The sequence below is a fragment of the Haliotis rufescens genome, unplaced genomic scaffold, assembly GCF_023055435.1.
Source record: "Haliotis rufescens isolate VD_foot unplaced genomic scaffold, xgHalRufe1.0.p SCAF_16, whole genome shotgun sequence".
Classification (NCBI taxonomy): Eukaryota; Metazoa; Mollusca; class Gastropoda; order Lepetellida; family Haliotidae; genus Haliotis; species Haliotis rufescens.
This window is the reverse complement of record NW_025963846.1, coordinates 30,520,387-30,546,623: the sequence shown is the minus strand read 5'-3', so window position 1 is coordinate 30,546,623 and position 26,237 is coordinate 30,520,387. Positions and strand designations below refer to the sequence as shown.

Here is a 26,237-nt window from a genome sequence, read left to right as displayed (position 1 = left end):
AAAAGGGCCGGGCCAGTTTGGAAAACCGAGGTGAAAGTCAGGCGCCGGAACGGACCAATCAGCACGCAGCGTGTTGGACCAATCAAAACAGGCACCATTTCGATCGCTCCCTGCATTCCTACATGTCTGTGCCTGTCGATTCACCTTTAGAAATTCAGACAACACCTTGAGCACCTTTTCGCCACTCATCCCCTGTTGCTTAAACGAACGATTGTCCTTGTGCTAGAATACGCCCGCCTTGTGGAACAAAACCTTACATCTCAATGTTGACAAACACATCATCATAGTCGATGACGTCATTTGTGGCATGTTGTAGCAAGATCTTTCGCCGATGTGGTGTCAACCTAGCAACAGAGTGGCAGAGTCGTCGACTGTGTATGATAACTTTGATAAACTCGTCTCAGTGATCTATCATTTCCACACGCCATCGACACCCACCCTGCTTGCTTTGCAACCCAAACAACAACCATCCAAAAGAGCCCACACCCACCCCCTCGTCCTCTTGGAGGCACACGCCTACGCATGACACCACAATGGTACGTCTCCAAATGATAAAATAAATATATAGAAATAGAGACGCGTGAAACACCACGTGTGCCTGGAGACACGAGTCAAACACCACGTATGTCTATCGGTCTCTCTCTCTCCTTATAAAATACAAAATAGGATCAATAATCCTGTGGATCAACGTGTGTTTGAAGACACACACGCATGACATCACGATTGCATGGCAACATGAAGTACATGACGTTTTGCATGACAACACACGACGTACATGACGTGTGCATGGAGACACGAATGACAGTACGCCTGTCGACCTACACGAGTACCGACTCCTCGGCATCATTCATAATAATGTTCATCCTGTGGATCAACGTCAACGTCTGTTTGAACACACACACACACACACACAGAGGACACCACGTTTTGCCTGGCATCACGCGTGAAACACTACGGGTGCCTGGCAACACGAATGACAGTACACCTGTCAACCTACACGAATGCCAGCACCTCGGTATCATGAATAAATAAATGATAATAATCATCCTATGGATCAACGTCAACGTCTGTTTGTCGTCACGCGTGGCACCACGTTTGCATGGGGGGTGACACGAAGTACTTCACGTAGGCATATACCTACAACACGTTCATGTCTGTGCCTGTCGATTCACCGTTAGAATTCAGCCAACACCTTGAGCCCCTTTAAATTCGCCACTCCCCGACTTTTAACTTAGACGAACGACTGTCATCGTGGGCTACAATACACGATCGCCTTGTGGAACGAAACCTTACACCTCAAAGTTGACAAACACATCACCATACCCGATGACATGATTTGTGACATGTTGTTGCAAGATCCTTCGCCGATATGACGTCAACCTAGCAACAAAGTGGCAGAGTCGTCGACTGTGTTTGATAAGCTCGTCTCAGTGAGCTTCATCTCCACATGCCATCGCCACCCACCCACCAAAACAAAACAAAACAAAACAAAGAACCCGACTCCCTTCCCGCTTTCCTTCCTCCCTCCCTCCCTCCTCCTCCCTCCCTGCACCACCACCGCCTTTTCTATTTCTATTTTTAGAAAAACACAAGAACAACAACGACCCTGTCGATCTTGTTCACAGATCCTCTCGACCAATCAGAAGCCAGGAGCGGTACTGTACCGCTGCACACAACTACTCTAGCCCACGGAGATACCATGCTGAAGTTTTTATATGAAAACAGTGTACTGACAGACACAGTGTATTTTAACAGACACGGTGCACTAACTCTGAGCCAACCAGTTCTGGTTGTATTCCCTTAACGCCACGTGCCGTATATTGTATATTGCACACTACGGTTTGAGTTTGATAGATATGTATGTTTATTTGCAAGTATAATTGGAAATACAGCCATTCTAATCAGTACCAAGATTGTATAAATATATACTTAATAGATATATATTAACTACCGGGCAAAAGAAAGTTTTCATTTTAAAAATAGTTGTATAAAACGCAAAAAAGCTGGTACAGGTTTGAACCCCCGCAGAAAACATTCGCACAAATGCAACATGACCACAACCACAACGCAGATTTTCGAACGCAGCTTTCCAAATCATGCATTGTTGGAGACGTGCGAAACGTGATTTTGAGACATTGGTCCGAATGCACGTGCGTGATTGTGGCATAAATACGGACGTTGGACAGAGCAGGCATTCAGTAAGCAAAAAAACACAAAGAATATGCCCAGACAAGCGCAACGAGACAGAGCGATCGGTATGGCCAATATGGGGGCTACTCAAATTCAGATAGCCAGAACCTTCAACTGCTCCCAGACCACCATCAGCAAGTTGATAATCCGCTACCAACAGTTGGACAGACTCAAGACCGGCCAAGATTGGGAAGACCGAGAGTGACAACACCGGCCGAAGACCGCTACATCCTGCAGATTCACCTCATAAACAGATGTGTGACGGCGACGTCAACGGCGGCAACAGCACTAGGGCTTGCCATCAGCAGACGAACAGTCCTTCGACGACTTCGTACGGCTGGTATACGAGCCTACCGACCCTTCCGTGGAATGGCCTTGATCAGTCTACACCGTCAACGCAGACTGCAATGGGCATGAACTGTACGTCTGTGTCAGCGACGTGACTGGGCGAGAGTGCTCTTCACAGATGAAAGGGGAGAGCGACTGCCGCCAAACTGCATTAGAGAAGTTCACCCGTTTGAAGGTGGAGGCATTGTATGGGGTGGCATTTGTGGCCAGACAACAACATGGCTGGTTTTCTTCCGAGGAAACCTGAATGCTCAGCGAAACTGGGATGAAGTGTTGAGACATGTTGTGGTGCCCTTTATTCAACATCAGCCAAGTGGATTAACTTTGCAACAAGACAATGCAAGGCCTCACACCGCCCGAATTGTTCAAGACTACCTGAATAACGTTAACGTCAAAGTATTGCCCTGGCCACTTTGTTCTCCAGACATGAACCCCATTGAACTTCTCTGGGATCATCTTGATCGTCAGCTGAGACAACATGTAACGCCCTCAGCGAACCGACAGGAATTTGAACAGACGCTATTGAACTTATGGAACAGGATTCCTGTTGACGTTATCCGCCGACTGACAACGTCTATCAGGCGGCGTGTGTTGGCGTGCATGGATGCCCAGGGTGGTCACACTCGCTATTGATGACGTGTTACCTGACCACTGTGTCATGGACTCTTCATGCACTTTTTCAATGAAATCTGATTTGTGTAATTTTTAATTTGGACCCCTTGACTCTTTCTTTGTGTATTGCGGAGAATGCAATATCGGCATTAAAATGCACTTTCATTCTACTTCATGGAAAATTATTTCTGTTTATAAATTAATCATCATAAATCTCACATATGGCTTTGTTTTGGTGTTTGGTCAAGTGAAGTCGGTGAAAACTTTCTTTTGCCCGGTACTTATATATATATAATCCTGGTACCAACGAACACTCTACGTCAAGTATTGCTACGGGTTTTTTTCTGAAAGAGATACTTAAGAGGTCATCGTGATTCTTCTTAAAATAAGACCCCCACCTGTGATATAAAGTTTAGTAAGTTTCGTTCGACTGTGTGAGTATAATATTATCTTGACCAGCCTACAAATCCCAGTTCATGTCCTATCTAGGCTACAAACCCTTTCAGAAGGAGAAACATTGCGGTGAAACTCATTGACTGTCTGATGTGGCCTCCCTCTCATGTATTTCTTAAGAGCTAAAAAAATGACCAACAAAGCACAACAATCCTGCATCAACGTTTATTACTTACATATGGATATATGAACTCGAAAATGCGACAGTGTGCCGCAGGTGGCTTACGGAATGTATATTTGCAGAATGTTACACGAAGGCACACAAACATATTCAATACTGCATACAGTCAATACATTACATTCTTATCATTAACGTAACACCCAAAGCAAGTCCGGTGACCTCAAGGAGCAAGGCCAGGACAGTCTTTCAAAATGAACAAACTTACCACATAATTATGAGAACATTTCAAACAAACATGAGAAAAAAATGGTAACATAAATGTATAGATGGCTAAATATCACCTTGACTCAGGTACACACACACATTTCCCATCTTGCTGTGCAGTCCATTTTATATTCCAGCTCACAGTCCGACACAAAAGTCATCTTTAATACAAAGTTCATTTCCTATAACCTATCCCCAATGGCGGTGCCAAGTGTTTACCAAACAGACATGGACATCAGCAAACAGATTATATGACGACTGGTTCCCGCTCTGACAGCACAATATCTTCTCCATGTGGTAATGTCTCTCTGGACAGTCCACTGGGTTCAAACGTGAGGCACTTTGCACAGAACGTAAGAATCAAAGTACACTCATTTGCAAATATTCACATCAAATTTGGATGCAGTACAAAATCAGCTAAAAATAAAGCATGATAAATGGCAAGTTTTATTGTTGAAATTTTGGATTTTGCTTCTAATTATAAATAATGGAAGCTGCATAAGCATTTAGCATGACACCATGCAGCAGTAGATTAGTTTTAGATATGTATGCAAGCTATGTTCCAGTTCAACATACACACTGAGTGTGACTCTTTCCTTGGGGTAGTTCCACTGACTCGAACGTGAAATTGTCTGTTAACAACTGTGATATGAAATAAGGCAAATGGCCTCTCAAACCAAATTCATGCAGATGTCTAAAGATGACATTGTTCCATGTTTCATCATACGTCAAATTTATCAATATGTCGAGGCACGTTTCTTGTTAATCAAATGCTTATGGGTTAGAATACTGTGCAAATGATTGTACCTGATTAAAGCTGCTCCTGCAATTTAATTGTATGATGTTAATGGATCTATTGATAGGGGTTCAGTGGACACCTTGAGTGCCTGGAAAGTTTCTGATGTATTGGGCATGACGGCATTACTGGCAGTTCAAACATAATACAGACTGTCACAGGTGTTACCAAAGGAGACGACAGCTCCAAATTACACTGTCTGAATTGTCCCAATGTCCTTTGAGGATTTCTTTTCTGATGGTGATCCTGGTGGAAGTTCTTGTGTTTGTTCCTCTGTCTGTGTGGCATGAATTGTTGTTGGAACAGCAGGAGGCAGATTTAGAGCATGAGCAGGGTCTGTAGCAGGATCATGAGTTGGAGTATAATCACAATCTGGAGGACCAGGATATGTGGGAGGAGCATGAGTTGGAGTATGATCACAATCTTGAGAAGGAGCAGCATCTGTGGGAGGATCATTAGATGGAGCATGATCAAAACCTGGAGAAGAAGCAGGGTCTGTAGCAGGATCATGAGTTAGAGCATGATCAAAATCTGGAGAAGGACCAGGATATATAGCAGGATCATGAGGTGGAGTATGATCAAAACCTGGAGAAGAAGCAGGATCTGTAGCAGGATCATGAGGTGGAGATGATCAAAACCTGGAGAAGAAGCAGGGTCTGTAGCAGGATCATGTGTTGGAGTATGATTATAACCTAGAGAAGTACCAGGATATATAGCAGGATCATGAGTTGGAGTATGATCATAATCTTGAGAAGGAGCAGGGTCTGTAGGTGGATCTTGATATGATCAAAATCTGGAGAAGGAGCAGGGTCTGTAACAGGAGCATGAGTTGGAGCATGATCACAATCTGGAGAAGGAGCAGGATATGTAGGAGGATCATAAGTTGGAGTATGATCATAATCTGGAGAAGGAGCAGGATATGTAGGAGGATCATGAGTTGGAGTATGATCATAACCTGGAGAAGGAGCAGGATATGTAGGAGGATCATAAGTTGGAGCATGATCATAACCTGGAGAAGACGCAGGATCTGTATATTGATCTTGAATTGGAGTGTGATCATGATCTGGTGAAGGAGCAAGATCTGTAGGAGGAACAGGAGGATCTGGATTTAGTGCTTGAGCTTGAGCTTGAGCCTTGGCTGGAGCGGGAACAAGAGCTGCACCTGGACCTGGAGCTTGGTCTTGATTTCGAGCAGGTTCTGAAACAGGGGCCGGAGCTATGAGTGAGTGAGTGAGTTGGGTTTAACGCCGCTTTTAACAGTATTCCAGTTATATCACGGCGTGTCAGCTTAGTGTTGGAGGAAAGCCCGAAGTGATGCAGGTATCAGACGTTTACCACTTCGGTGAAACCCACGAGCACAGGTATGGTGCTGACAAACCTAGAAACATAATCGGGGCCAACCGGGATTCGAACTCACAACCATAGGTTTCTGGTGTGCCAAAAGGGACGCAACTCTGCACAGCGAATCGCAACGGTGCATACAGTACTGTTATGGCAAGACTTGACCAAATCTTTGACATTTACGTCAATGAATGTAAACAGGTAAGTATGTTTGATTATTTTGTTCCCTTGTCTTCACATGAGTGAAATGTACATCAAACCGGCAATATTTCAGCCAGAGAGAGAGAGAGAGAGAGAGAGAGAGAGAGAGAGAGAGAGAGAGAGAGAGAGAGAGAGAGATTCTTTATTTCCTCCAGATGTCATTCCGAAGATTACAATGAAAATATATTCAATTACACGCAGTTAACACAATAAAAAGGCATAACATATTTACAATTACACACAGTTTATCAAATTCAGATACCTAAGTGATGACAGATTTTCACTAGAAGATATATATCAAAAGATGCCTTAGTTGTACAGATACGGGCGAATTGAAGTATAATAGTTTCCCAGGTGTGTTGATCCAGATTGTGAGTAAATTTTGTTTCAGCCCAAAAATAAGACTGATAACATATCTGTTTCGTCTTGCATTTCAAAATCAACATATTTTTTAACGTCAAGTACGTCAATAAGAGAAGAGAAAAACGCATTTCTTTCTGATATCAGCGCTTCACAATGTAAAATAATGTGGCTTTCATAGTCGAAAGCATGCCTATTACAGAGCATGCACTCTTTCGAAAGTTTACTGCGTGATGAGACTTTCACACAGAGTTGTAAAGCAGGTCGATATTCCGGGTACAGAAAAGCTTATTGCCAAAGTACATGGTATGTTAATTTCGTATGAATTCTCTTATAACGGGACATGATTGCGTTATTTGATACATTTGTGAGCCATGATTGTTCTTCGTATGTGCATATAGTTTTGTTAACACGATTTCTCCATTTAAATTTGTTGAGGGAAAGTACCATACTGAGTATACGTACGAAGGTAGGGACCCAGATTGTATTTATCAAGTGTTCATTTAAGTTCTCCACAGATTGTCTTTGAATTGACAGGGCTTGCAATGGACGCGCAGAAAATATATTTTGCAAAGTTATTACAGTTCAGATTGCATAAACGACCAAGAAATAAAAGTTTGCATTTATCAATATATGCAGTAATTGTCCAAAGTCCAAGGTTCGAAATAGTAGATTCTGAAGGAGATCTTTTATCAAGACCCTGTACAATGCGTGCAAAATATCTTTGCGTGCCTTCCAACAGAGCGGCATGTTGACCCTTAATGTCATAGAGTAATTCACATCCATAAAGGCTGGTTTTGAGTATCCTTCTGAGACATATTTTCACGCTTGAAATTGGATGAAGATCATAACTATTTAATCCTAAAGATCTTAGGGAGTTAATATCTTGTCTTGCTTTATGACAGTACTTTTCAATTCTTGTTTTACAAGACAGATTGTATGTTAGAAGTATTCCACCATACACCGTAGAGTCAGTTGTAGTGATGTGTATATTACCAAGTTTACAATGACAGTTATACCCCTTGCGTTTTGCTTTGGTGAACACAATAATTGCACTTTTTGATGGATTGTATGTTAGGCGCCCCCTTGAGGCATATGTATGTACAATATCAAGGGATGTTTGTAAGCCTCTCGGTGATGAGCTAATAAGTGTCGTATCGTCGGCAAGTAAGACTGCAGGAATATCCATACCATATGCACGAATGCCACATTGTGCTTGCCTAAGGGCTGTAATGAGGTCATTTATAAAAACAAGAAAAAAACAAGCAGAGATAACTCTGCCTTGGCCAACACCTTGATGAACCATACATCTTGGTAGGAAATATAAGCATAACTATTTGTATAACAATGATGTAGTAATTTCCATGTATTACCTCTAATGCCCAGTTTATGTAGTTTGTAAAATAATCCATCGTGCCATATCCTATCGAATGCTTTTTCATTATCTAAGAAAGCTGCATAGACTGCAGAGTCCCTTTGTATGTAATACTGAATGCCTTCGATCAAGTAAATACTGACATAATAGCTCAATGTTCTTTTCTAAAACCAAACTGTAGCATATCAGGAAAGTCTGGGTTAAGCCTACATAGTTTGTCTTCTATACGTTTGAGCAGTATTTTTTCAAAGAGCTTACAGAGACATGATGTCAGAGTAATACCTCTATAATTTCGAGGGTCAGATTTTTCATTCTTCCCCTTATATATTGGTATGACCATACCAAGTCTATAATCATAGGGTACATGTTGTAGTTTCATCATATGATTAAAAAGTATACGTAAGGAATAAATAAGATGTTCTCCTGCATAGATAATATGTTCATTTGTAATCTTATCCGGACCTGGGGATTTATTCCTGCTGAGGGATTTGACGGCCTCTCTTATCTCTTGACATGTAATTTTTTTTTCCAATTCCTCGTCAGGCTTCTCTCGTACTTGTTTAAATATCTGTACCTTACTAGTTATATCTTCTTTAAATACTTCATCAAATCCTTCGGAATGGTAGGGTTTGGCTAAATCTGAAAAGTATTTACCCCATAATCTGCAAATAGCTGAGGGTGTAGAACCACATTCGTCCTTATAGTTAACTATAGGTATCTCGGCCACCCGCCCTCGTTGTTTTCTAACAGTTTTATGAAAAGAGTTTCTATCAAGTTCAGCTGACCTCTCGATCTCCCTTAGGGTATTCTTTTTGTTGGACCTTTTCGATTTTCGATAGAGGCGCCTGAAGTGTCTCTTTTCAGTTTTATAAGAGATGCGCGAATCTGAGTTTTCATCCCTGGGTTTACCGTTATTTAGCCATGCACGTCGAGCAACCCTCATACGGTAATGTGCATCATTTAGTCCATCAGGTTTCCAGAATGGTTTAAGATAAGGTTTATATTCACTTTTAGGGATGCAATTGGAACTTGCAAGTAAAAGGCATTTACTTATATGGTCGCTATATGTGTCAACATTTTCAGGCTGACAAGACAGATTACAGTCGTGAAAGGAGTTAAGATATGTACCAAATTCACTTTGGTACATGAGTATATCATCTTGACTTGCTTTGTTCCATTTTGGAACAGGGGGGTTAATATTGAGATTATTTCGACCAAAGGCTCTCAATGACATAGATAATAAACATGGGAGATGATCTGACACCGTATAAGGGCATGTATCTATAACATGGAGATCGGTAACATGGTCTTTTATCCAAGAGGGTACCAGAATATAGTCAATCATACTCTTTAAGGTGTTATCCTTGGATCTACATGTATAACGTGGGGAATGGGTTGCGAACTCACTAATGGTGTGTAGGAGGTGTCTATCAGATATAGCAGTGCTAACTAACTTACCCCGGGCAGAGAGATAGTGCTTACAAATATCTGCATTTTTACTTCACACGGGCTACAGGACTGCAAATGCAGTAGCCTATGGTGAATGTGGTAGGTATCCACTTCATACTATTTATCATGTGAAATGCATTAAATATTCGTTTAAGATTTTGCAAATGAGTCCAAACAGATTCCCATACCAGTGTTATAAAATGTTATTATCCATTGCTGATAGAAAACGTCCTAACTGGGCATCGCATATCAGACTTTTGCTAAGTCATTATGATTTTGAGGATGTATGGGCTGCACAAGGCGTTGGCAATGCAGAATTATTTGTACATATGTTTAGCGAAAGAGTTAAAGATTGTTCGTTTCAAGATTGGCATGCATCTCTAGGCAGCAAGACCCTCTCATTCTATTAACTGCATAAGTCTAATATCGTTTGTGAAAAATATTTATCCAATATTAAGCATTGTGAATATAGAAGGCTAATAACCACATTTAGATGTGGACAGAATACTCTTTGTATTTAACTTATACGTAGGGGTGTTGCTAATATTGAGGAGGATGCCGTCTTATGTCATGTAATTGAGGATGAACTTCATGTTATATACAACTGTCCTCTTAATGCAAGTCGGCGGGAAATGTATATCCCAAAGACAGTTAATCATAATTATTTTTGTTTAGAAAGACTCTGTCAAGTATCCAACAACGATGCAATGATAAATTTTGCCAAATTTATAATGTACGTGTTCTCAACACACACACACACAAAAGTATCAATTAGGTAACTCTTAGATAAATAAAATGTAAATGTATTTTGTACAATGGGTCAAATGGCCTTATACAAATAAATCTGTCTATCTATCTGTCTATCTGTCTAATATCTGCATTAAGATCACCAAGGATAAAAGTAACACCCTGTTCACAGAGATCATCATACATATCTATGAGTTCGTTAAGGGCGTCACAATACACAGAATGTAGTACATGAGTTGAAGGTAGGCGACATGCTATTACATAAATATCACAGTAGTGTCGCCGAGTTAGTTTGATAGCTATTGCGTGGTCTGTGCTTACAGTGATAGTGTGAGCTTTCCACTCGCTGTTGCTATTAACTAGGATTGCTAATACATCTAATCCCCGAAAACAGCATGTTTCCGGAGAAACAGCATAAGAGGATATCAAATTTAAATCCTGAAACATATTTAATTTAGACATTCTATTTGCCGGCAGCCAATGCTCCTGTAGGGCCACAACATCAACATGTCGAGACAATGTCTGGCGAATATGGTCTGTACCGTGGAGAACTCCACGTACATTCCATGTTAATAATGATAGCGTCATTAGGAGTACACCCACCTTGATCACAGTGTCCCTTCTAAACTGGATGTGACACATGAATGTTTTATTACCTGTGGGTATGAGAGTCGGCGTTACGAGATGTCATCCGGGTCTTGGGTGCATATTCTCTCGTTTTAATACCTGGAGGCCAAAAATCTGGATTAGTAGAAACGAAGTGTTCATAGTCGATGTTCACTTGCACAGTGTAGGTGTGTTGGTAGTAGTAGGGTTGATTTTTCTTCATAAGTCGGACAAAGGTGACACGCACACGCATATCCTGGGCGTACTCGTATATCAGATCTTTGACAGAGTCAAATGGTTCATCAGCTTTGATGTTGTACAGAACTAGTCGTTTTGTCCGGATTCTCGGTACTCCTTCTAGGGCGTGGTACGTCTTTGCCAGTGATCTGATGGGGTACGATTTCGGTTTCTCGTTGGTGAGGTGGTTATCAGTGGGGGATCGGTAGGTTTTGCTCGAGCTCACCTGTTGCCACGGCTCTGTTTCACTATGTTCATCCTGGTAGGTGACGTCATAGTCGTAGTTCCGTTCAGTTAGATCAAGGTAATCGTGTGCTGATTTATCCTTGCCCGTAGCGATGTTATCTTGGGTAGGTGTTGTCTCACGTTCACGACGCTGGGTGTCTGAGTGAACACATGGCTTTGGCCTGCCTTGCGCTAATCTGTCTTCATCCGTGTTAATATCAGGTGTATTTGACATCGATGCTGTTGGAGACTTAGTTGTGGTAGATGGTCCATCTGTTTTATGTGATTCGACGACATGAGCTACTGTCACGTTAATTTTATTTTCACCATTAGATTTATGCTTGTTAGATATAGTGGTAATCTTGTTTTCGATGACTTTGAGTTTGGAGTCAACTGAGTAGTTCAACCGGAGCATTTCATTTTCAAGTTCAATGATATGATCACGATATGATTTGTTTTGTTGGTTGCACAACTTTAGCTGTGCCCTCAGCTCCGTGCGCCTGTCTTCAGAGTCGCTCAGTTTGTTATTTATTAATAAAACTTCATTGACAAGTTTGTCCTTTTCACAGATAGCCTCCCTGAGTAAGTTCATTTCGCGGGTGAATTTGTTTTCCAATTGTGCTAATTTGTTTTCAGCCATATCATTTCCACGAGCAATGCACTGTTTTATCTGTATAACATGGCTGAGAATTGTAGATATTGAGTCACTCTCCTCGAGTGGTATGACGTCAGCTGCAGTGTGCTCAGTAGTATAGGTAATAGGGGTTCTGGCTCACTTCCACTGGAGCCAGATTTATTACCTATACTGCTACTACAGGGGGGATTTTTTATGTCAAAATGATTATGTGATTTAACGATAGTCATGAGTTGTATTAAACGAAATATCAATATTAATTAATAATGGATAAAATTTACTATAGCCCACGAGGATATTGGAAAGGTGTAGGAGCAATAAAAAAATTAGCCACCACGGCTAAGGTATCTAAAGATGTGACCAAGGATTGGTTAAAGAAACAAGCGATGTGGCAGATATATTTACCGGCACCGCGTTATATACCGAGGAAGAAGTTTGATATTTTTACGACGAATGAAGTTCATCAGGCTGACCTCTTGTTTCTTCCCCACGATGAGGTAAAACGCAAAACGTATAAATACGCTTTAACGGTAGTGGATGTGGCTAGTCGATACAAAGAGGCTGAGCCATTAACATCGAAAGAATCAACAGAGGTAGCTAATGCACTGAGTCGCATATATAAACGCGGGCCGCTAAAATGGCCTAAGCTATTTCAAGTAGATCCCGGTCGCGAGTTTATGGGATCGGTAACTAAACTGTTAACAAAGAACGATGTCAAAATCGTCCGTGGTGAAAGAGAGGCCCACCGCAGTCAAGCTATCGTAGAAAGATTTAACAGGACATTAGCGGAACGTTTGTTTGGCTATCAGTATGGGATTGAAATGAAATCCGAGCGATTGAGATCAACCGAATGGGTGACACGATTATCAGCCGTTGTATCAGCGCTGAATAATGAAGTAACGAGATTAATAGGGAAGAAACCATCCAATGCCATTAAAATGAAATCCGTGACTTCCGAATCTTCAGCACCGAGGAGAGGCAAAGAACGAAAACTTCCAGATAGAGTAAGGGTAAGATATTTATACCAGGCCGGTGAACTCGAAGGAGGCCTACGTCGCGCAACCGATCCCATATGGTCCCTGAAGATGTATAACATTAGTCGTTTGGTTACGAAAGAAGGAGAGCCTATTCTTTATTATCTTCAAGATGGACCGGCAAGGGCATTTGTACGAGAAGAGTTGTTCATAGTTCCCAACGGTACGGTATTACCACCATAACCATAAGCATAGGTAGTTACACCATCCTTATCAATCCATCTCTTTGTATCTAAGGGGGATAATGATGTCTTGTTCATTCTTAATCCATATATCCTATGATCGTAACTTCTTAAAGAGTTCATCTCGTGTTTGAATGTTCTACCGTTGAATAATGATTCTTTATACTGTTCGTGTTTGATATGCTTTTTTACAACATACTTCTTAACGCCCTTGGCTTTTCTTATCTCCCCATTATCGGACTTCTTTATAGAATACATCTTAGGTCTTAATCCTACATACTCCGCTATAGGGGTCCCAGCACATTCATCCTTCATCTTACCTAATACCTTTTTATTTACAACGCTGTGCAGTGGATTATCTTTAGGATAATCGCTCGTGTCGTACATATCTATTTTTTCTGCCATATCTTTATACACATCCTCGGTTTGTATTTCCATCAACAAAGAATCTGTGTCGGTATATAACACCTCGCATCTATCGCCGTATTGCTTCTTAAGTTCGTTGTAATAAAAGTCATACATTAAGTGTTTTGACAAGTCGAGAATACTCATACCGACGTACACCGGTCTGTTGAATTTTATATTACTCTTCTGCATATGCAACGCGGCTAAGTCGTTATCGAATATCTTGCTTCTGTTAAAAGCCGGACTGGCTATAAGTTTCCTGAGTCTTTCTTCCTCATTAGATCTGACTAATTTAACATCAACACGCTTTCTCAGATTCTCCATGGTTTTACCAAATACCGAGTTATTCATGAGCTTATACAGATTCTTTTCGAAATCGCTGGTAGCTATCTTTCTTAAATCTGTGTTCAACCTTATATAGGGCTCCATCCAAGGGCTTTGATCGAACTTTAGAACTCTGTGTATTTTCTTAAGTTTCATACCTAACGATAGATACAACTGGAGATTTCTGTAGTGAACTATATATTTTGTCTTATCCATCAAATTTGGTACGAGTTTTTCTACGTTAGCTAACCTACTATTACCCATCAAGGAGCGTTGATATTCCGACATCCAGTCTTTATTAACCATTAATCTCTCGGGAGCTAGCGGATAACTGTTATGATCTTTATGTAACGAACTTGGATATTCCAAGTCAACTTCTAGTATGTACCCTTTATTCGCATCATTATTATCGATATCATTAACTTCGATCCATTCAAAACCACCTGTGGGTAAAGGTTGACTCATAGCCCATCCGTACAAATTGTTGGCGTTGAGATATAATATGTGCGTGTCGGGTTTACTCGGATCGTATCCTTCCACTAATTTATTATTAGCCTTAGAATACCTTTTAGCTACCATCGATATACCACCTCTTAATCCTTTCTCAATAAACAAGTGCATATCGTAATCTGTGAGTAGTTTTAGTTCTACGCCGGTCTTCTTCAACAATGCATCCCACGATAGTCCGGGACTGGAAAAGTACCATGCCGGGTCCAAGCCGTATTGTTTGAAACATGTCTTTCTAAATATCTCGAATATATCGGCGAGTAACAGTACATCGGTTTTTAAGTACAGATCGTGATAATCGCCTAAATTCTTACAACCTAATTTATCCCAGACCGTCAGAGCGTGTTCATAATCGGCATCTGTTATTCTAGATTCTGTTAAGTTACTATAGAATGATTCGAGGGGTGGTAATTAAGTTTCTTCGAATCTAGACAAATCATCCATATATTCGTAAGGATATACACCTTTTCTCAGCAACAAATGACGAGTTATCTTATCGGTATATTTATTTGTTATCGCGAAGTCATCGGGATTGTTCGCATTAGCTAAATTGTCCAGGGAAGATAACAGAAACTGTACGGAGTCTATGAATCTAAGCCCATTACTTTGCTTTGTTCTAGATTTCCCACCCTTGTCCCTATAATGTATAGGTTTAGTCAACGAGAACGATATGTATTTTTCCAGGAAAGGAAAATGAGAGAACAAGAAATAGAAGAAATACAAAAAACATACAAGAATATAGAAGAATATAGAACTGCATCTACAGATACCAAAAATATTGTAGAACAAAATTTGGGAAGCTGGTGTAGAAAGGTGTCCGAATTTTCGGGAAAAACTATTTCTATACTCGGATGGAAAGGAGAACGTGTTGTAGCTAGATGTATCGAAAATGTAGATGTATATTGTTTTCCCGCTATTTGGCAAACAAAAAGACTGCGAAAGATACTAGAATTGCTAGAAACAGCTGCACAACACACAAAACCGGATAGATATGGAAAGTCTATGTATTGGATCCCAATGGTAGAAGGAGACGAATTGTCTCTGCACGTGGAAGAAACAAAAATGTTCTACAACAACGAGAACAAAAAAATAGAATACAATCCACAAGTTGTAGAAAAAACACCAAACCAAGAACTACTAGCAGCAAATACAAAGATAGACAAATTCGAAGAAGAAGTGGAATATTCTTCCATACAATATATAGAAAAAGCGCCAGCATGGAAAGAATGTACAAAAGCATTGGATTTGGAAGGAGAATACACATGTAGAAAATTTACCAAAGGTATATTTCGAGGATTGGAAAGTACTATTCTGTTTCTACAAACAACAGATGGATCGGAAATTCCAGTATATGGAACATTTTTTGCAAGAAGAAGTTGCAAAATTGGATCCTTTGGATACATATACAGCACCAATACTATGCAAAATAGGAAGAGAAAAGAGAACAATACATAGGAAGAAAGATAGATTGGTATCTATATCTGCAAAACACTAGTACGCAAACATACCACAAGGCAAAACAAGTCTAGAGTGCCCTATTCTATTTGTAGCAATATACAACTTTCCTCCATATTTTTCCCTTCCCCAAACTTTCTCTTCCTCTCCTTCTGCAAGGTATCCATCTATTTCCCATCCCCCTTCTCCACAAGGATACTTTCTGTTTTTCTCTATGTATTCTTTTGCAGTATATACATGTTTGGCATTTCCAAAATCATATTTCTTCCAATCTTCTACACAAAATCTTCTGGGCATACCATTTTCTTGGACATATTCCATAGTTGTTTGTATTCTATACTATATATAGCATATATCCAAATGGAAAATCTATAGCATTCGAAAAGCATCCTGTTTTGTGGGAGGGTCCTGCGGTGGAACAATGGACGCTTCCTTTTTTCTCCGTAGTTTCCATAGTACAACAATTGGAAGGAGAATATATCCCACTATATTTGTGTATTTGGCAAACCATTGCGCTTTCTGTACATTCTTTTCCAAGGACTCTACATCTTCTTCTATATCCTCCACATCCTTCCCAAAGGACTCCAATTCTTCTTTCTCCTTCGCAATATTGTTTCGTATATCCAACAATACTCTATATATATCTCCCAATATGTCTTCGCGAGACACACGCTCTATGGGGTTGTATGGTTCCACCTGTGTCGTGCTTTCTACAGGGTTCTCCGAATTTTTCCATATTCTATACAACCTCCCAGCTCCAATACCATATTTTCTTTTCGCATCCTCCACGGAGATGCTCCCACGAAGGGCACGAATTTCTTCCAACTCTTCTTCGGATAGATTTTTCTTTCGCGGCATCGTATACATATTCTACGAAATCTTGTCTCCAATAGGAATCCTATACATAGAAATTCCAAGCACCAAGAATCCTGTACCTAGGAAAAGCAAGCAAATGCTTGTAGCAAAATATAGCAAAATATAGCAAAAATATAGCAACAATATAGCAAAATATAGCAAAAATATAGCAAAATATAGCAAAATATAGGATTTGCTATATTTTGCTATATTTTGCTATATTGTTGCTATATTTTTGCTATATTTTGCTATATTTTGCTACAAGCATTTGCTTGCTTTTCCTAGGTACAGGATTCTTCTTTGGAATCCTTTGCTTTTGTATAGCATCGGAGTGGTCCAAACTCTACACCTTCGTTTGTGGAAGATAGGATGTCTATACGAAATATTGGACAAGCGCGAAACCCAAAGTCTCCAATTGCAAATTCTACTGCTCTTTCCCATTTCTTCGTATCTTCTATTGTCTCTTTTTTCGGATGTATATGTATCCCTGCTATTCTCCTAGTTTTTGTGTGTGCATACCATGCTACAAATATCTTCCCAAGAGGTCTAGAGGCGACTATACAACATCTATCCAATTTCTTTGCCAAGTTTCTCCATTGGTTTTCTGGTGGTTGTTCGAGAAATAGTGGTTCTTCTTTGGGGGATACCAACTCTAGAATTTCGTCTACAACCCAAGGTCCTATGTCTTCGTCTGGTGCATACACAGATACTTCTATTCGAGAACAACCTCTTTTCTGTACGTCTGGATGCAAAAATGTTTTTCGTAGGTGTCTATTTGGACAATCTACATAATTTTTTTATTGCTCCTACACCTTTCCAATACCCTCGTGGGCTATAGTAAATTTTATTCATTATTAATTAATATTGATATTTCTTTTAAAACGACTTTCGTTGAATCGCATCACTAATAGAAGCAATGATTGGCCCCAGGTATTGGTGAGCTAGAGCCAAACTCATGACTATCGTTAAATCGCATAATCATTTTGACATTAAAAATCCCCCTGTAGTAGCGGTATAGGTATATGAATCCTGCTCCAGTGGAGTTGCGGCAGAACCCTATTACCTATAAAAATTTATATCATTGGCTCCAGGTGGAGTCAATTTAGCTGAATCTTATGACTATCGTTGAATCGCATAGTCATTTTTACATAAAATATTCCACCTGTAGTGATGGTATAGGTATATAAATCCTGCTCCAGTGGAGTTGCGGCAGAACCCCTATTACCTATACTACTTGCTCAGTTGTATCGTCATCCTCTTTAATAGGCGTACACATAGACTGGGTTTCCCATGGATTTAATGCTTGCTCGGCTGAGTACCTTTGCTTGCAATACATGATCCGGTATGCCACCTTCCACATAGTGAAATATGTAGTATATATCCTGTGAGTATTTGTTGAGAACAGCCTGCTTATCATTGTTCTTGGCTCTACGGGATACCAATTTCCCAGGTGGAAAATCATCGCATGTATCCCTTGCATGGTCGTAAATACTTTCACGTATGTGATTTAGCTCACGTGGGTCACTCTTGTATATCTCAATCAAAGATTGTTGGAAAGACTCTTTGTCTTTGTGTCCCAGCTTACGCTTGACATCGTCATAGCTGGCTATATGCTGACTGTCGCTTGGCTGGGTGTTGTAGAATGTTTCCTCAACATCGGTCATTGTTAACCAATCAAGGTAGAAGCCTCCGAGCACGGCTGGTACGTGAGCTCTAATCAGCCTCAAACACGCAGCACATTGTAATGATATAGAAAGTTTTAAGTTATTTCCAATAAAGTAGGAACTGTTATGAGAAAAGTGATTTCATAAATCCAATCAGTACCTTGAGATATCCATACTGGACACGTTTTTGCATTGTGGACATTCTTGTAGTCTTTAGAATATAATTTGTTTTGAAGAACGTTGCAACTGCGACCATTACAGTTCACGCATGCGCATGCGCAGTTATAAAACACACTAATTTAAACGCGTTTGATATCAACACTTTTAGATTTTACTAATTAAAATATAAACCACTAGCAACCAAAGTTTGATCATAAAACATGATTTATATCACTACTTCAACCACCGGTTGATGTACACAGTTTCTTGCTCCAGCGCCCTCAACAACCAGACGCAGTTTCGCTGGAAATGGGTTGGCCAATTTAATCGCCTCGAACAACAAAGCCACAATCTACCCCACGTCTTCACTGGGAACTACACATGAAAGATTTACGTGAGCCATGTTTGGCTAGTGGTTTATAATACACCGCAGGCGACTATTTGTATGTCTAGGACCCTGTTATCGTCGTCTCGTTTCTGAACTGAGTGTCGTTTGTAATTCGTTTACTTACGTTTATCTGCCTAAATATTAACTAAATATTAAAATTGTAGCATCTTATGAAAATAGAATATTTACTGTCATTTCTTATACTACTCAATGTTTGCTGAGGATAAAACAAAACATAAAAATTGAAATGTCCAGTACGTTGCACAGATGAAATCGAGATACTGTCCAGACTTCTCAGATATATAGAATGCTAAACGAGCTCCCGTGTAATACCAATTTTATGAAACGAGTGAATAGTTCTGGTATCCTAACTATTCATGAGTTTCATAAAAATTGGTTTTACACGGGAGCGAGTTAAGTATTTGATTTATTACTTGCCATTTATAACGTTTTTAGAATTACACTGTTGAGTGTGAGTAGGCTGACACCTACACGATCCACAGCATAATCCAATTGAGTTTCACAGAATAATACTTCAAACACGTCAAAAGTTGAAACGTAGGAATTTAAAACCATACAACAGTCCACATTTAGAATTCAGGCGTCCGTTCCACAAAATTATCGTAGCGCTAAGGTTATCGCAACTCACATACTTTAACTTAGAAACGACTGTCGTTGCGTTACAATACGATCGCCTTGTGAAACGGGGCCTTGCACCTCAAAGTTTACAACCAAGTCACAATACCCGATGACGTAATTTGTGGAATTTGTTGCAAGATCCATCGGCAAAACAATGCCATGTTAGGTCAGCCTAGCAACAAGGTTGCTGGGGTCATCGAGTGTGCATAAGCTCTCCTCAGTGATCTATCATCTCCAAACGCAATGCCGTTGAATAAGCCAAGGGATGTTGAGAGCTTTAAATATTTGTTCGTGAAACGTGTTCCGAGAGTACATAAGCACGCTTTTTTGTATTACACAATGTGTAATACAGCTGTATGTTTTCTAAACGGGTGATCTCTTCACGGGCAAGTAATAAAATTGCCAGAGATTGCGTAGACAAGGAGAACATTTTAGGGTTCCAACGAAGCCAAACATGGAGGGGGCTCAATCATGATTTTGGGTGGGATTAGTTTTGTTTGTTTGTTGTTTGACGCCGCACTCAGCAATATTCCAGCCATATGACGGCGGTTTGTATAAAAATCGAGTCTGGACCAGACAATCCAGTGATTGACATCATGAGCATCTATCCACGCAAGTCAACTAAGTCAGCGAGCCTGACCACCAGATCCAGTTAGTCGCCTCTTACGACAAGCATAGTTGCCTTTTACGGCAAGCATGGGTCGCTGAAGACCTATTCTACCCCGGATCTTCATGGGTCGGTGTTATTATTGGAGATAGAAAAGCTGATATCCATGTCCCACAGCGGCAACGATGTCAGGTGTGCTCTACAGGAATGACATTCTGGATGGTACGTGAGACCATATGCCGTGCAGTCGGACCAGACTTCATCCTCCTGGACGATAACGCACGACCTCATCGTGCCAGGGTCGTTGATGCCTCCTTAGAGCTGGAGACTATTGTCGTCATGGGGTGACCAACCCGGTCACCAGACCTCAACCTTTTCGAACATATGCGGAACGAGCTGCAGCTCGCCCCCGCACGACGTCCTGGCCTATCGGCAGATCTACAGGAACTGGGCAGTACAATGACAACATACTTTTTGTTTATTAAGCATGTCTTCACAAAATATTGTCTCTGGCTATATGCACACAATTTTATGTATTACCTTTTAAAGTGGTAATCCTTGGCAAACACTGAGCATTATATTACATATTATACACTCTAATAATTTGTATATACACTACCTTTTTGTGGTTTCTTTGGGCTCCCCATTATATGATCCATGTATTGCTGGAGAATTGGAATAATTTCTATCATTTTTTTATCGACGTTTGTATTGATGTCTTCCAGAATCTTCCGCATCCGCTGCACAGTTTCTTCTTCAAGGTTGTCCGCCAGCGTCTTACCTGAAGTTAGTGCTTCTGCAAATTGGTAGCAATTGGTCATAAGGCTTATTTACAGACATTCAAAAAGCGTTGTTTGACTAGAACGTGCATGTATGGAAACAACTGACAAAAAAAGGAACGACACATGATGATGACAATGATTCACTCTATCCAAATTGTTGTGTTAACGTAATATTACGTGTTAACGTGTTAACCCTATTGTGATGTTCGGAAACCAACAGGAAATTTCGCGATGCAGGTTACACTTTCACTTACCTTGGAACTTGATTTGTGATGTATGATTAGTTTTCGGAAATTCATTGGGGATATCATGTTGACAGATAGTTTATATTATCTATTATGAGTCACATGCGTCCTTTATTACCTGTACATGACTTTACAACTGCAATGGCTATGTTCTGTTGAAGGACGCACACTTTCAGGTTGCGGACCCACGTTAATAATGAAATTGATACATGTTACAAATTTATCAATGACATGTACATCTATCTAATAACACATTTAGGTTTGTAAATAAAGACGAAAAACATATTTAGAACCTTAAGAAACATCGACTAAAAGCGGAGTCCAGCATACGATTTCAAACATATCATAAATGCATGTTTCACTATTCGCGAAAGGGGGAGGGTGTCCTGCCCCATTGGTGGCCCCATGGCAAACACATGCAAAGACAAGTCAAGTGTTCACATGAAAAATCACGGCAACATATGGTACAAGTCAAAATAGCGATTTGCATTGGACATTGTTTGGAAATATTCTCTACTTTTAACTTTAACAGAAGAAGAATCCATATGCGCAAAAACAAACTGCAATTATATATAATGTTCATACAACGACTCCAGTTTAAGCAACGCCCATTTTGTCAGCCTCGGAAAACATCTTATGCTTTAACCACGGCACGAAACTTGAATTGTATATTATTCACTAGTCACTACCAATGATTCTGAAAATATTGATGTAAATGTGTTAAATATGGACATATTTTGTGTCACAATTTCTTTAGTTTAATTATTGTCAGGTCTACCTCTGGCTGTGCCAGCTACAATAAGTTTAGTAGGACAAATTGATGTTGGCAGAGGAAATGGAGGGCTTGGATCTTATTCCTAAGTGTTTTCTTATTACCAAATAAATATATACAATTGTTTTTTTATTTTGAAAATATGAACCCGTTTAGGACCATTTGTGATTTTTACTGAGACATAGTAATAACTGCCTCTCTAATGTATGCACATTTTTAGCATGACAAGATATGTTAATAAACGCGACAAACCCTTTCCATATTCATAAGATATATCTGCTAAACGCAGAATTTATTTTACGATTGTTATTACCGTATTTATTAATGGAAACTACCTTCTACCTAAGCTTGTTTAGCTTTGATTAAAATTTAAGATTGTAAAGTTTCTAGTTTGGCTCGGGTGGTGGGGTAGCCTCGTGGTTAAAGCGTTCGCTCGTCACGCCGAAAAGACCCGGGTTCGAATCCCCAAGAGTACAATGTGTAAGGCCCATTTCTGGTGTTTCCACCATAATATTTGTGGAATATTGTAAAACCGACGAAAAACCAAACTAATTCATTCACTCACCAACTCTAGTTTGACTCAGTGGAATTGTTTAGGGTCACTAATATAAAAAAACAGATCAAGTTGTTAAAATATTTTGCAAAGTATTTTCTGCAAAGCCTTTTAGCCTCAGTAAAGTTCTATCTGAAGGTGTCACAGGTTTTTAAAAAAGATAGGAAAGTGCTCAATCCACAGAGGTCTTCGTGGATGGACCAATCGCATTCAATAGTAAATCTGAAACTGTCATCTGTACCAGTACGGGGATGTCCATATGTTTTGAACCACCATCATATATACATGGGTTATTGTTAGAAATGAATTTTCTAAAAGCTTCCCCTTACTGGTTGTGTGTAGACTATTATGCCAAATTAAATCACCAGTATTTGTACAGGCTTTGGGGAGTTGATTATAGAGCACCTGAAGATCAGAAAACACAGAATACAACAGCTTGAAGAGGGTTAGTAAGATGATTGGGGCTAAAGAGTGAACACCTCCACTGTCATTAGCATCAGGAGGTGAAAAGAAATTGAAGAAGTATGACATTTTATATTAAATTTGTCAGTGTTTGAATGGTATGTTTCCTGTAAACATGTTGCCGAGGGTTTACAATTTTGAATTGATACCCCCAAGAAGTGAGGTACTGGGTATTAGATTTCTGTTGAACATTCTTCTTTCTTTTTTGGTTAACTTTTATTCTGAAATGATTGGTTGTTTAGGAATCGGCTGCGAGCGAGTATAATTTTGGTTTCAGTTTGTCAATCAGGGCATGATTTTGAAGAGGCCATTTTGTATTGGCCATCACAGTTGCTGCATTCAATCTGTACTCTCATGGTTGGTACGCTGACAAACCACGGAGCATGTACGGGTCTTTCACCCATGTTTGAACATTATTAATACTTGATTGGATTGAGGACATACAATGTTGATATCATCATCATTAATTGAATGTGGGACCGAAGAACGGGCAAAAGTGAATAAGTAACCACATACTCGTTGTGTTTAACATAATAAAGAGGTTGACATCCAAAAATTATTTTTCTTATGAATATTGTCCCGATACACGGCGTGGCAAGCCGACTGATACCACCACCTGTCCTGGCGAAGTAAGGGTCAACGTGGTTCGTTGCTTAGAGGAACACTGTTCAATTCAATTCAATTCTTTTTTCTTTATTTCAGTATAAAGGCCATAGGCCCACGTACAAATACTCATTGAAAAATACAGTATGAGGCAGATGACAGAGGGTATTAAGTGACAGTATTTCGGATTGCAAGTGCTTCCAGTATATACTTAACACAATTAGTTACAATACTAGTGCGGTTACAAGATAATAGAGTATTATATTTAAATAAGGTAGGATTGGAAGAGTAATAAATAGGTAAATACTTATTTCTTAAATATCTGTAACATGGGCAGACAAGCATAAAATGAAACTCATCTTCAATTTCCTGTAAATTACAATATCTGCACTGCCTATTACAGTACTCTATACCGCATCTTCTACCTAAATTTACCATCAATGGCAACTCGCCAATTCTTAACAAACAAAACATACGTCTATAATGACGGCTTGTGATTTCACGGAACCAGTGAGCTGTAACTCTTATTTGTCTGAACGACTAAAGTTAAAACTGAAAAAGCTATACACTTTTATAACTGTATATTGTTTACGAACACACAATGCTTTAAAGAAAGTGGTCAACCGTAACACATGTTATGTTTGGGATGACACTTTCTTAGTAAAGTACAGATTCTCGTTCTAAAAAGTGAAATTCATCTGGGATTCCTTATCAACAGCCCACAAAGTTACGTTCTAACCGACTCAGCCACCGAGGCTTCCACAAAATGAAAGTCCGAAAACTGGTAATTAGATCACGTAGATGACGTACTTTGTGTACCCCTCTGACAAGTGTAAATTGGCACAACTCCCTTAGCCGAAAGCTATGAACACACAATGCCATTTAGAAAGTGGTCAAAAGTACAGATTCTCGTACTTTTTTTAGTTGAGTCTCATCCGGGATTCGAACCCACACTACCAGAGTGAGGCACCTAATCCCCACACAAAGTCAGCGACCTGACCAACTCAGCTATCGAGGCTTCCACAAAATGAAAGTCCGACACTTGGTAGTCTAGATCACGTTCTGCGTGTACCCCTCTGACAAGTGTAAATTGGCTTACTTTGTGTGCTGGCGATTAGGTGCCTCACTCTGGCAGTGTGGGTTCGAATCCCTGATGTACTCTACTAAGAAATGTTATGTCAAATATAACATTTGTTACATGTATATTTTTAGCATAAAAAATGTCCTGTGGTAGATACGTGAAGATCATTTCCATATTTGACGCATCAGTGACACAAATTATGTCCGATTCAATTCCCTAATTTGAGTGGTGCCATGTATTTCTGTGTTTGTTCATGTGAACACTTGACTAGCCTCTGCATGTTGCATGGCAACTTATATGATCGACTTGGTGCTTCTTGAAAGTGAGGCAAAGCTCAGTGGACCAGTTAAAAGACATGAAGTTCATAGAAGATGATGTAGATGTATGTCCATAATAAATATAAGTGTCGTTCTGTTGAGTACCTTTCACAAACTGTTTACATGTAAATACTTGTTGCAAATAGAGATTATGAGTGTCAACACTGCCTTGATTCAGACACGAGTTTCGTAAAATTAGTATGATACACACATAAAGATAATACGCTGTTATTATTTAATATCAAGCAGCTAGAAATGACCATTCTGGTGGTCAGTTAATCTACATTTGAATAGAAGCCCTTACTACTTACTGAACAAAGCATCCAAGGTGTATCTTGAGGTTTCGCTGCTTTTTGTGGCGTTCCCCTTCTGAATAAACATATTTGGATCCATTTCTTAGATCACGCAAATGAACACGACCGTCAAATATAACACCCGTTACTACTAGTGAAATTATAATAGAGAGCGATTCTTTCATAAATTTCGAGAAATACGTTTGTTTGTAAATTCATGCCTGCATTAAAGTAAAGCACTCCTCACGAATGACATTATGACACCAAACATGAGACCAAAACACATGAATATACTATAGATATTAAGTCCAATCGTTTAAGGCATTAAAATACTTTTTTCGAAGTGAAATAAGATTGATACTGCATGCTGTCCAATAACATTTCCAATATAAATGATTGCTGTTACTTCTCGGGGGTTTTCAAACTACATTGAATGCGCTGGTAACTTAATTGATTATATTCTTGCAGATACATTAGTTGAGTGGTGTCAGATTTAGTTAGTATAGTTTATGCTGACACTGTATTCGATTTTGTTCTGATTTCCTTAGTTTGACCAAGGCCATGTCAGGGCAAAGAGAAGAAGACAGAAGGGGGGAAAGAGACAGAAGATTTCATTCTTTTACCAATGAATCAATGAATAAATATTGCTTTATGCCATATCAGGTATTCGCGTCGAGAACCAGTTGATAAAGAAACCAGCACATAAATAGAGGATTCATCCCGAGTATTTCCCATATTAAAACACACGAGTGATGAATTCTATGTATCATTTTCACATTACTGAAATAAACATCAGAAATAGTGCGTAGTGATAAGTGTTTTTCATTGCCGTGTGACGGTACTTAGAATCAAAATAAACAACCTGTTAACTCCTTTATGACATAATCTTTCGCTGAAAAAAAGTCTCTCGCATTCTTTTAAACATGATACTTGAACGGAGGACTGCAGAAT

General features: G+C 39.7%; 1 protein-coding gene across 5 annotated transcripts in view; it reads right to left on the bottom strand.

Annotated features, from left to right (window-relative positions):
* Nucleotides 1-3,754: 3,754 nt before the first annotated feature.
* Nucleotides 3,755-26,237, bottom strand: part of LOC124119556 (protein TsetseEP-like) — a 256,264-nt gene continuing 233,781 nt past the window's right edge. For all 5 annotated transcript variants that reach the window (XM_046482108.2, XM_046482106.2, XM_046482105.2 and 2 more), the window contains 3 exons: nt 25,305-25,362; nt 20,798-20,974; nt 3,755-5,982 (listed from right to left, as the gene is read on the bottom strand). In XM_046482108.2, the coding sequence (XP_046338064.1) occupies nt 5,477-5,982; nt 20,798-20,974; nt 25,305-25,362 (741 nt within the window). In that variant the 3' untranslated portion in view covers nt 3,755-5,476. The remainder of the gene's footprint in view (nt 5,983-20,797; nt 20,975-25,304; nt 25,363-26,237) is intronic.